The 12817-nt window shown below is 34.1% G+C and overlaps 2 protein-coding genes across 9 annotated transcripts in view; both read right to left on the reverse strand.

Annotated features, from left to right (window-relative positions):
* LOC105231102 (band 4.1-like protein 4) overlaps positions 1-7039 on the reverse strand; it is a 224591-nt gene extending 217552 nt beyond the window's left edge. For 3 of the 8 annotated variants that reach the window (XM_049450537.1, XM_049450536.1, XM_049450539.1), the window contains exon 1: positions 6283-7034. The gene's annotated coding sequence lies outside the window, so the exon portion shown is untranslated. Of the gene's footprint in view, positions 1-6282 lie in introns of all 8 variants that reach the window. The other 5 variants (XM_049450541.1, XM_049450538.1, XM_049450540.1 and 2 more) reach the window with 5 other exon arrangements.
* A 1946-nt stretch (positions 7040-8985) lies between these two features.
* LOC105231103 (odorant receptor 7a) lies at positions 8986-10508 on the reverse strand. Its single transcript, XM_011212210.3, has 3 exons — positions 9672-10508; positions 9256-9601; positions 8986-9183 (listed from the first exon to the last, which is right to left on the reverse strand). The coding sequence occupies exons 1-3, from the start codon at positions 10436-10438 to the stop codon at positions 9112-9114; spliced, it is 1185 nt and encodes a 394-aa protein (XP_011210512.2). The 5' UTR covers positions 10439-10508; the 3' UTR covers positions 8986-9111.
* Positions 10509-12817: the final 2309 nt, after the last annotated feature.

The raw sequence follows: 12817 nt of genomic DNA on the forward strand, positions 1-12817 counted from the left end.
AATATAAATTCATATACATATTACTTAAATTATTTGGTAGTTGTAACTTAAATAAGTAATATTTTTCTTTTCTTCTTGTTTGCCATATCATTAATTACTTCATCTGGATCTATTTTAATATCCCAGTGCACTGCAATAACAGCAAGTGCACTCAGCCGCTCATTGCCCATCACACTGCGTGGTAAAGTTTTTATTCTTTTTATACTCTCGCAACAAAGTTGCTAAAGAGAGTATTATAGTTTTGTTCACATAACGGTTGTTTGTAAGTCCTAAAACTAAAAGAGTCAGATATAGGGTCATATATACCAAAGTGATCAGGGTGACGAGTGGAGGTGAAATCCGGATGTCTGTCTGTCCGTCCGTCCGTCTGTCCGTCTGCCCGTGCAAGCTGTAACTTCAGTAAAAATTGAGGTATCATGATGAAACTTGGTACACGTATTTCTTGGCTCTATAAGAAGGTTAAGTTCGAAGATGGGCAAAGTCGGCCCACTGCCACGTCCACAAAATAGCGGAAACCGAAAACCTATAAAGTGTCATAACTAAGCCATAAATATAGATATTAAAGTGAAATTTGGCACAAAGGATCGCATTAGGGAGGAGCATATTTGGAAGTATTTTTTTTGGAAAAGTGGGCGTGGCCCCGCCCTCTACTAAGTTTTTTGTACATATCTCGGAAACTACTATAGCTATGTCAACCAAACTCTATATAGTCATTTACTTCAGGCATTTCCATATGCAGTTCAAAAATGGAAGATATCGGATTATAACCACGCCCACTTCCCATACAAAGGTTATGTTGAAAATCACTAAAAGTACGTTAACCGACTAACAAAAAACGTTAGAAACACAAAATTTTACAAAAGAAATGGCAAAAAGAAGTTGCACCCAGCCTTTTTTTAAAAATTGAAAATGGGCGTGGCGTCGCCCACTTATGGACCAAAAACCATATCTCAGGAACTACTGAAACGATTTCAATGAAATTCTGTGTATAATATTTTCTTAACACCCTGATGATATGTACGAAATATGGGTGAAATCGGTTCACAACCACGCCTTCTTCCAATACAACGCTATTTTGAATTCCATCTGATGCCTTATCTGTATAATATATACATTAGGAACCAATGATTATAGCGGAATAAAACTTTACACAAATACGGTATTTGAGCTGAGTTATCCCTTGTGGAAAAATTGTCGTGATCGGACTATAACTTTTCAAGGTCCCTGATATCGAACACGAAGAACTCAGTGCCCTACCTAACCTAACCTAATATTTCACCGAAAATATCGGTAAATCTCTTAGAATTTAATTCTAATTAATTTTACAGCAAAATAAAAAAATATGGAAATGACGGATAATGAAATCTCGATTATCATGCGAGAGTATAAAATGTTCGGTTACACCCGAACTTAGCCCTTCCTTACTTGTTAAGGTTGAAAAAGTTCTTTCAACGGAAGCGGTCGTCACTGGAAGAGTTGCTAAAATTGTAAGCAGGTAGTGAATATTTTTAAAATACGTTGCATCGCAATGTTGCAGTAATTTCAACACTTCTTTGGTTGGATCTATTGTTGATAAGCTGGCACACCACAATCGATACTCTGATTTTAATACTATCATTGATATTTGCTCCTCGAAGTAAATAGTTACACTTTTTAATTCTTCGGCATTATCAATTGCAGCAAAACCTGGGAGTAGAATTTGAAATGACGAGAGTATATCCTCATTCACTAATAAACGTTCTGTCATGTTTTGAATCAGAGCATCAACGCATGGAATAAATATTGTAACTCTGAAGTGGCTTTCAGAGGTTATGCAAGGTGGATTAGCACGGGTAGTTTGACGCGAAGTCACTCTAGGCACTACAAGATCTGTGTCAATAAGATCTTTAGACATTTGTGATGCTGTTTGGAAAATATCGTTGAAAAAACCATCCGCTGCTTCTCTTATCTGGTGCAGAGTTCTTATTAATTCTTTGGCTCGGTTCATTGCTGATACAAAATCCATAGATTTTTCTTGGAGTTGCACAGACAGTGGCAGCGTTAAGCTGAACAATTGCTCACAGACGAATAGACTAAGCAAAAAATCGCTTTTCTCTACTGCTGCTAAGAAGGCTGATGCTTTAGACGAAATGGACCATGTCTTACTCGAAATTATTTCCAAACTTAGTACAATGAATTTGAAAAGCTCCACAAAGCTTATAATGCTTTCATGCCTTTCTATAAACCTTGTTTCACAAAGGCGAACAAGTCGTCTTTTTTTGCTTTCTGGTGCGTGCTTCTGTATAACGTCCTGCAAAGTTGTGTTTGTATTTGAATGGTTTCTAAATAAATTTGCTATTTTATTGACAATACCAATGCAGTTCCGTATTGAAGGTAATGACATAGTATTAGAAAGCGCAAGGTTCAATCGGTGACTAGCGCAATGAACATATCGTGGAGATAATGGAGATCTGTACAACCCTTAAGTATGACTTTTGATAAGTTTTCAGTCACCGTCTAGTGTAGTTGCGTACGACTGTTATAGGTTTAAGCTGAGTTGTGTATAAGAGTTTCAAAAGATTCAGTCAGTGATATGTCTTTTTTATTTGCGATTTATTTAAAAAATTTCCTTATTTCGGGGGGGGCTTCAGCCCTCTAGCCCCCCCCCTGGCTACGTGCCTGCTGCTGACTTAAAAAAATATTTTTATAATATAAGAACCGAAGGCCTCAGTTGCCATTATTTTTATTTTTTTTTTGATCGAAAATTAGTGTTTTTCTCGTTTTTAAGCCAAAAAATATTTTATGTAAAAAACTACAATGTATTTGGGACATAAGAAGGTAACTCTCCACCAAATTTCATGAAAGTGAAGAAGATAAAAATAAAAAACTAAACATCTTGTTTTTTTGTATTTTCCACAAAAATTTTCAAGTTATGTCAAAAAAGTCTTTATACAAAAATTCTAAATCTTTTCACAACCACATGGAGTTGTAATATTTTTCTTCCTTCAGGAGTCGTAGTTTTTCTGGAAATCCGGATACACCATTCTTAACCCTTAAAAATTCAACCATGCCTCCTCTTACTTTTCCTAACCTCAGCTCGTCCGTAAATTATGTTTCCCTTAATGTTTGTTATTTTAACATTCGTTTTGCGATTTTATCCAAAAATTTTTTTGTTTTGAAAAATTATCTACTCTGACTGAGCAGAAAATCTACAAGTTTTAGTTGGAAAAATATACTTTAGTGGGTGTTCATATTATGACGCAAATTGCCGAATATTAATTGCTAAGTATATATAAAGTTAGTTAACACTTAAGCTTTGTACATAATTTTGTTGCTTCGCTTATTTCACTTGAAGACTAAAATTTTGGTAAAAAATATTTTTTTTTTAGCTTTACTATTTTTTATTATTATTACAAGCGGGTGTTTCAGCGCTGACTTTTAACATGTTTATACAGATACAATTTGTCTTTTTTTTTTGGAAGGTTGACGTTTTGGAAAAATTGAAAGTAAAGCTATCATATTACTTTTAAAGCTAATCTTCTTCTTTATAATCCAGTTTTCATCCTAATTTACAGTTGTTGTTACACGTAATCACGTAATATGATGCCAAGTGTTGTTCGAATATATAATGAAGCATAGTTTTTGAAACAAAACTTTGTTAGTCTTTCTTCATATATTTTATAAAATATTAAAAAATATTTTTATTTTTAAAAACGTAAAAGAAAGCTTTAAATTAATAAAAGATTAGCTATCTTGATAAAAAAAAATATTTTTTAATAAAAAATGAACAAACATCGAGAAAAAAATTTAATTATTGTATTTTGGACAAAAGTAATTTTATTCATCAATTTTATACCAAATCTTTTGATATAGTGAAAAAATCTGATTTACTTAAGAAATATTTCTTAACTAATAATAAACTATTAATAGAAACAGTTTGACTTGACACTTTAAAAGTTGAAAAAGTTATACAATTATTTTTTAAGATGCTTGTAGTCGGTGGGAGTAATGGAAAAATTATATTCCATAATTTTTTTTTATTACAATTTTTTTTTATTAAATAATAATTTTCATTAAAAAAATTTCTTACAAAATATATGTTACTTTTACTTAAATTAAATGGTTAGCTCAGAAAACTGCATATAGATTCAAATGACTTAAGAAAAAATGCAAGTTTGAAAATATCGTATTTTTTGTTTTTAACAAAAGTTATTTGTACCCTTCCTTTTATTAAAAAAACGCACTAAATGTGGTAACAGAGTCTGGTATTTAAAAAATATTTCGTCACTAATATTACAAGTTGACACAAATTTATTTAATTATTTTTTATATTTGTTGCTTGTGGTCGGTAGTTGTAATGAAAATAATTGTTTTTTTTAAGAAATATTATTTAAAAAATTATTTCAGTTTGCAAAAGTATTAGTAATTAAACAAAACGAGATTCAAAATCAAGACGTTACTAGCATCAAAATAACAATATAATATTAAATATTTATTTTTATTGAAACTATCGAAATATTGTTTTTAGAAAAAAATATTTTTTTTTGTATTGCAAAATTTTGTTCTTTTTGTTAAAATTATTTTAACTCAAAAGAAAATATTAGTTATTAAATACAAATGGATTCAAAATTTCGAATAAAGAAGTAACTCCCATAAAAATCATATAAAAAATGTTGTTATGTTAAACTATTATTTTTATTGAAAATTTTAATATTATTTTTTTTTTTACTTTTATAAAAAAAAATTATGAAAAAATATTATTTTTAATACTAAAACATTTTATTTTAATACCAAAAAAAAATTAAAAATATTTTAGTGCGCAAAAAAACATCTTTATAATAATAGATGAAAATTTTCAAAACAGAGCAAAAGAAAAAATTTATAAAAAAATAAATTTACATTACGTTATTTTTTTACTGAAATATTATTTTTTTTAAATATATTTCTTTTATTATTATTATATATTTTATATTATTTTTATAAAAAAATATGTTATATTTTTAACACTAAAATAATCTTTTTTGTATTAATAAAAAATAATATATTTTTGAAATTATTTTAGTTCGCAAAAAATGTTAGTTTATAACCCCTAATAGATGACAAATTTCACTTAAAGAAGTAAACCAAATTTTGTTATATCAAATTATTTTTTTTACTGAAATATTGTTTTTTAAAAAATATAATTTTTAATAAAAAAAAATAGTATTTTTAATATCAGTTTTATATTTTAATATTGTAATATAAAAATTTATATTATTTTTTAAATATTTTTATAAAAAAATTCCTTTTAATACCAAAAAACATTACTTTTTTATACCAAAAAAATTTTATTCTTTTTTCAATATTATTTTAGTTCGCAAAAAATATTAGTTAGCAACCACAATAACAGATTGAAAATTTCTCATAAAGAGGTTACTAGCAACAAGGTAACAAAAAATATTAAATTCACTATTTTGCAATTAAAATATATGCTAAAAATATTTTTTTTTACTAATAATTAACTTTAAAATAATAAACGTTTATATTTCAAATTCATTATTATTTAAAATAATAACAATAATAATAAAATAAAATTATCATCTTTTTCATTACTTCCTGAAATAACACATAATTTTAAAACCGCAAAATTATAATAAATATTCAATATAGAAAAATATCATTCTAAAATTCTTATGTTTTAGATTTCAAATGTCTGATAAGTTTCAAATTTTTTTTGAAAACCGGTTAACAGCATATTAAATCTATAAATAACATTAATTAAGCAGCGAAAGAAATCAACAGTCACGTAATTCACTCAATAAAAACGTAAACAAATTTCAAAAGCAACAACAAAAACCTTTTAATGAAAAGGCATAAAACAAAACACAAAACAAACACTGCTATTTGACGCGCACATCTTGAAGTTGCAAAGGTGCACAGTTGTGTTTTTGTAATTGAAAGCAGCGAGGCATTTCAAATCTATATTTCCAGCACATTTTAATGGCAATTCTAAGGCAAGCACACATAAAAGACTGTGAGTCAAGCGGCAACACAGCACAAAAAGGTACGTACAACCACGGAAGCAACAACAACAACACTAGCACTTATTGAGAATCATTAATGTAAACAATGAGGCAGAGGCATAAAACTATTTCTGATTTTCAACTTCAACACGTTCTTCAAATTACATCATTTGCATACATGCATGTGTGTGTGTGTAGATACGTATGTATACGCTTTTGTAAGCATTTCCACATAAACTTTTCGTCTTTTCATCATAAATTCACTCGTTTATGCTTATTAACAGAAATTGTGTTAAATTACCGTAAAAAGCTGGACTTTTGCACAACAACAACAACACAAACACTGCTCAAAATCCGCCGCTTAAGTATGTATGTTTTATTGCACTCAATTTTGCTGGACTATTTTAATAAAACACTCATAAATACAGCGCACCGCACCGCATCGCCCACTCAGCGCTCATTCACTCCGCAATGTAAACGCGACGTAATGAAGCGTATTGCTCGGGCAATGCCAGCAACATACGATTGCAACTGTATCTGACAGACGTCAATCAATCACTGTGCGGGCACGCAACTTAGCGCCTGGCTCACCGACGCATCCAACGCACTTGTACCGACCGCGACAGACAACTGCGACCGAACGCCGGTAAGCGAACTGCTGCTGCACCGGCGAATTTGCACTATAAAAAATCGCACTGCACTTTGGCGAAGCGAACCAAACACAAACGCAAACGTCAGTGGTCGTTCGCCAACGAACGCCGACCACAAGCGTACACACACACACACACCCAGAGACGACGGTGTGTGGAGTCTATTCACCGTTTCGGCGCTTTGCAATCGGCAGAGCGGCACAGAGCAGAATACGACTATTTCACCGCTAACGAACCGTCGCACGCGAGACACAAACTGCAACTGAAATTGTGGAGTCAATTCAAGTTGTGTTGAACTGAAGCTCCCGCAGCCAGGCAGCGTCGCCAGCAGTGGAGCTGTGGTGTGAAGTGGCGCTCAAGTGGCGAGTCAACATTTCTCTCCACGCGTTACTGGCATGAGTTGGCGCGCTTTTGGAGAGTTTGGTGGCTTTGCTGCTGTGATGTTGTAGTTGGCAAGTTAACGGTTTTGTTTAGAAACATCTGGTAAATGCGAGGTTTGTTTTTAAAGTATTGTATGAAATTCTGTTTTGTATAATATGTAAAAGTAATCAAGATTATTGATCTATTGTATTTATTTGTAGCAATAAAAATAGTGTATTCGTAGTGAAAATTTCCTGAGAATGCCAACAAATTCAAAAGTAGTTGACACAAGCGAAACTGATCTTTATTTATACGTGATCAAGAGCTCTCTACTCAGCAGCATTCCACAAAACACGTTCCGTTAGATATCGGATATTGTGAAATTAACGTTTCATTGTTTATAAAACTATTAACTAAGGCAGGATATGTTATTAGTATTCGAAGTAGATAGGATTCTACTTATTTATGAGAAGCTGACCTATCTGCCGCTCCTTTGAAGTATTGGATAAGCGGCTATTTTATAGGCTGGAAGAAGAAGCTCTTAGAAGCTGTAAATGTACAAGACAATAGAACGTTTGACAATAAAGGAAAATAAAAAACAATTCTTCATTTAATACTTGAATCAATGACAAAGTGTCGTCTAAAGTCCACTTTGTGTAGCTTACTCTCATGTTATTCACGTGAGAAACAAGTGTTTGACTTCAATGAAGCCTTAAAGCTCAAAGTACTGCATTTGATTTTAGTATTAAAATTAAATCCCCACGAATATTGCGAATAAATTTCTTTTAATTTATCTAATAAAAAGTGTGTAATGATTGAGCTAGTTTAAGTCTCTTTTCGATTTTTTTTCACCAGAAAGAATAACCGAATTTTAATTTTAGTTGAGCGATGATGTCTCATGGGTCAAGAGTTATTTATAATCTGTAATAGAAGTTCTTCTTTTTGATTATTCTTATAATCAAATAATAAATAATAATACTACTTCATTTGTCGCAGTTTTGGATGACATTCAAAGGCTTGGAGAGATTTCATTGTCAATAAACAACACAAACTGTTTCTAAACATTTAGACTGTGTTGCAATACGTGCATACACAATGTTTTAAATATGTTGCTAGCTTCATGTTGCAAATGTCATATACGAGTATGTACATATCCCTCGTATTACGTTCGGATGTAATATTTTGTAATAGTGGATGTAATCATAATTTGTTGTATTCCATTGTTTTTGTGACTATTTGGTGATGCGATATCGCATCATATAAAGCATGAAGAGCGATGTGATTTATTTGATGTGATGCGATACAAAATCATCTTATAAGTGCATTTTTATACAGTGAGCAGTCCCTCAGTTTTTAAGATATCATTTTGAAATTTTGCAAACATCATTTTCTCTTCAAGAAGTTGATCGTTTGTGGGAACTGCTGATATCGGACCATTATAACCTATAGCTGCCGTACAAACTGAACGAGCGGAATCAAGTTCTTGTATAGAAAACTTTCACATTTATCGATATACCTTCACGAAATTTGGTATGAGTTATTGTTTATAGAAATAATGCAATATAGAAAGAAATTGTTCAGATCGGCTCACTATAACATATAGCTGTCATACAAAACGAACGATCGGTATCAAGGGCTTGTGTGGAAAACTTTCACATTTGACGTGGTACCTTCACGAAATTTGACATGGATTACTGCTTAAGGTAATGATATAATCTCCGACAAACGTATTGAAGCGAATTCAAGTTACCATATCGTACACTGTTTTAATATTTTCATCAGTTGAAGAGGCCAAAGATCGTCCAGAACGAGACAAACCTTCAACGATCTCTCGACCGTCTTTGATTATTGTTTGTTTTACAAACAACCGTTAGCTGAACAAAACTATAATAATCTACAACAACGTGTTGTGAAAATATAGAAAGTCTGAGCCAGTAACTACTATTTGTACAGGTTATATTGACCCTTATCTCGCAAAAAATAAAAAAAAGGAATTCAAATATTGGACAAAAACGATATTCAACTTTAATTTGAGTAATTGGTAAATTAATTTCTAATTAGATGCAATTTTATGACCATTTTCACTACTAAGTTTCCACTAGGCCTCCGCGATCCAATTCTTACTTTTCCGTATCAGTTCCAACTTTGGTCTCCTCTATTAAAGTGTAAAGCGAGAAGGCGAATTTTCCAATCTACAAAGAACAAACCATCGAATTAGTTAACAAAAAATTCAATTGAAATGCTAGAAATGTCATGAAACCCACCGCGACGCTTGTCTCCAGCTTAACATTGAAAAGCTTCAAGCATGAAAAGCGTATGGGATTTTGAGCACGTTGCAGAAAAAACAGCATTGCCCGACGAAAGCGACGATCCTGATCCACCCAGTTGCAGTGGAAAATGGCGTCGGGCAAGCGCTCACAATCGGCAATGAGTTGAGAGGCGGACGAGCAGCAGGGCAAAATTTGCAAAAGTTGGCATGAGAAAAAGGCGAGAGAGATAATATTTTCCGGATATTCCACATTACCCAACCAATTTAGCAGGGTGGTGGCCGTGGTGGCGAATTGAGTGAAAAGAGTGACAGAAATGACGGGTGCGACAATCTTTGCAATGCTGTAAAACAAACGGGTTTAGAAAAAGTATTATTTTTGTTGTACATATTATTGAAAAGAAACTTGGTTACCTCACAATTTGAACGTGCGTGCGAATGCATCCCAGCAGCTCCTCATAATGCTCGTCCGCAGTCAGCGCGCCCGTGCGCCCCAAGCGATTCACACGCGCGATCAATAATTGTACATGTGTGCGTATGATATTAATGAATATCGGCGGATAGGTGTCACTACCGAGCTGATGGCACAACAAAAAGAACATGACAAACGCATCCCACAACACAATCGTCCAGTACTCCCAAGCGGCGCGTTGTCCATCTAAGAAAGGCACCCAGGCAGCCAGCGGAGCGCGATTCTGTGCCACACCCAGTGCTATGGTCGTCAATTCGAAACTGTAGTAGGGGAAACAGAATATCAACACAATTTTCTTGCAACGTCGTACGCATTCGCGTATTTTCGCCAAATCTTCGCGCCGCGTATAATTCACATCCAGTTCATCGAGTATCTCAAACGCATGTCGCAGACGCTTCATGTACCAAGTGATGACGAGTATCTTTATAGGGATGCCCGACACTTGCACGGCATTTTGTATGGCGGCCAGTAATTGGCTGTTGGTTAGCACGTGTCTCAACTTTATGTAGCCAATGTGAAATGAAAGCGGACAAAAGAGGCAGCAAATGAAGTTCACCGTAAACGAATAGAAGTGATAGAGACGATAATAACGCTGTGAACGGTTTTCCAACGGATTTGTGCCCATGAAAGTGAAAACATTGAAAAGATATGTGAGCGCGTCACGCGACTTGTAAACGGTAGCACTACGAACACGTAATATCTTCGACATAATGACAACGAAATAGCAAATACGGTGCTGTAGTTGCAGCGAAACGGCTGAGCCTCTGACCTCGAACTAAACTAAGTCCACGCTATAGCGTTGCCTTTATATGGTGAGATATACGCAGAAAGTAAACAAAGTTTTTAATTAAAAATCTGTGACATTGAAACTTTGTGGGCATGAGTATATGGCAATAATTTAACCCATTCGGCGCTAACGATGTTTTAATGCAACAGTTTAGGCTAATTTATTGGGTCTATAATTAAGAGCATATGTGCGCGATTTTCTTTCAAAGTAGCTATCTTAAGTTTTAACATTTTTCTGGCAATTTGTGTATTCCACTCCAAAAGAATTGCATCGGCTTGGCGGACAAGAACGAATCAAACCAGTTTTCGATATCCTATTCCATTAATATCATAAGGCTTTTCAGAATTTGGAAATCTGGGCTATACGAAATATATCCAAAATAGTTCTTAACCGATCTTGGATCCCTTTTTCATCACTTGTCACAATCCGATATTTGTAATAATATTATTAACATATTACTTCTTTGAAAATATGGCATACTTTAAAGTAGTATTGCGGAATTATTATCTTCACGCATGTTATGAGGTGAGTATTTTAGGAAGGGAGACTAATGTGTTAATGAAGAGAGCTCAGTAAGTGTCAAAGTTGTATTATTAAAATTCTCAAAGAAACTTATGAGACTATGGCAATCATCGGACGGAAAAAACTTTTTTAATTTAAAAGTACATGCATGTTCTAACAAAGTAAGTTAAGCAAAATATTTAGCATTGCCTTAAGAAATATTAGCGTTTGTAAAGAAATCAATACTATACATACACGTATGCATAATCTTTATGTGTTACTAACGTGTCCATCAGGATTAAGGATTTATTCAAGAGGGCTTTGTAGGAGCTCACGACAAAATGAGAAGACGTGGCACCGCCCAAATTTAGGTGTAAGCCCGTGTCGTCATTCCTATGTTCCAGTGCGAAAATGGTCGAAATCGGACTATAACCACGCCTACTTCTTATATAAGACAATTTTAAATTCTAACTGCTTTTTTCAAATTCGAGTATGCAAATCAAGCACCAAGAAACGAATCGGGATAAATATTTTTTCCGAATAATTCGCTCAAAATCGGACTGAAACTAATACCAGATACCGAATATGTGGATCCCAATTTCTTCAGCGAACATTTAATCGAAACTATCAAACTGTGAGATTTGTTATTGATGTTCTGAGCAGAACCTGAACAGAATGCCTTTATGTCAAAATGGTTTGAAGCTGATAAAGGTCTATTTGAGCCGCCATATACCTTTTATAAAGATTTTCAAATTCTGGTTTATTTTATACCGCATATATCGGCCAATTTTTAGCTATCTCTTAGCGCAACCGTGGAGCACGTTTTCTAATAATTATGCCTGTTTGTGCCTACGAGATATGACAATTAAGTAATGAGACTGATTCCATAAAAACGGTATATTTTGAAAATTGTTCTACAACTCTGCCATCCTCTTCAAACTAATTCCCTTGGGCAGCTATACAGTGATTCCAGCCCGTGTTCCATGCATCGTAACATTTCTGGAAGGCTTCGACTGGGATGTCGGCGACTACCCTCGTCACGGCCGCCTGGATGTCCGTAATCGACTAAAAATTGGTTCCTTTGACCACCGATTTTGTTTTAGGAAACAAAAAAAGTCACAAGGCGACACGTCGGGCGAATAAGGCGGTTGTTGCAACACGGCGAGAGGCCAAAAGGATCCAGTTACGAGCGATGTCTGAGCGCACCTTTTTGACTCGTTTTCGCGATCTTTCGAGTTGGCAATAGTACACTTGATTCACAGTTTTCCCCGCTGGAACGAATTCTTTATGGACGATTCCACGGCTATCAAAAAAGGCAATAATCATCGTTTTCACCTTCGACTTGCTCATGCGAGCTTTTTTCGGGCGGGAGGCGTGCGGAGACAACCATTGTGAGCTTTGGCGTTTGGTTTCCGGGTCATATTGCACTATCATCATACACTCTTACAATTTTAGCGTACGTTTCCGAAGCTGTTTTGCGCAATGTGGCGCAAAATTTTATCGCGACGCGTTGCTCTTGATTTCGTTTTTCCATTTTCGTGATGAGCATGAGCACTGCAAACACACGTCTACTCAACTTGACGCAGCAGGTGAACTAAAGAAGCTAGAGCGATGGTATATATAACAATGAAGAGGAGAGGGATGCCGGAAAAAGAAAAAGGTTTACCACAAGCGTGGCAATAAAATCAATCTCATTACTTAATTGTCAAACCTCGTCTATTGAATAAAATCGGGTAGAAACTTGCCCTAGCCCTCATACTTATAACTAATATTGCGTTTTTCGAACATCCAGCTAACTTT

This window comes from Bactrocera dorsalis, chromosome 2, assembly GCF_023373825.1.
Source record: "Bactrocera dorsalis isolate Fly_Bdor chromosome 2, ASM2337382v1, whole genome shotgun sequence".
Taxonomy (NCBI): domain Eukaryota; kingdom Metazoa; phylum Arthropoda; class Insecta; order Diptera; family Tephritidae; genus Bactrocera; species Bactrocera dorsalis.

What these genes read in the sequence shown, in the direction of transcription:
- LOC105231103 (XM_011212210.3), bottom strand. Translation starts at nt 10,438, where the DNA reads ATGTCGAAGATATTACGTGTTCGTAGTGCTACCGTTTACAAGTCGCGT. An exon ending in ACGCACGTTCAAATTGTGAG is followed by an intron (nt 9,602 to 9,671) that starts GTAACCAAGTTT and finishes TTTGTTTTACAG; the next exon opens with CATTGCAAAGATTGTCGCAC. An exon ending in AGCTGGAGACAAGCGTCGCG is followed by an intron (nt 9,184 to 9,255) that starts GTGGGTTTCATG and finishes TGTTCTTTGTAG; the next exon opens with ATTGGAAAATTCGCCTTCTC.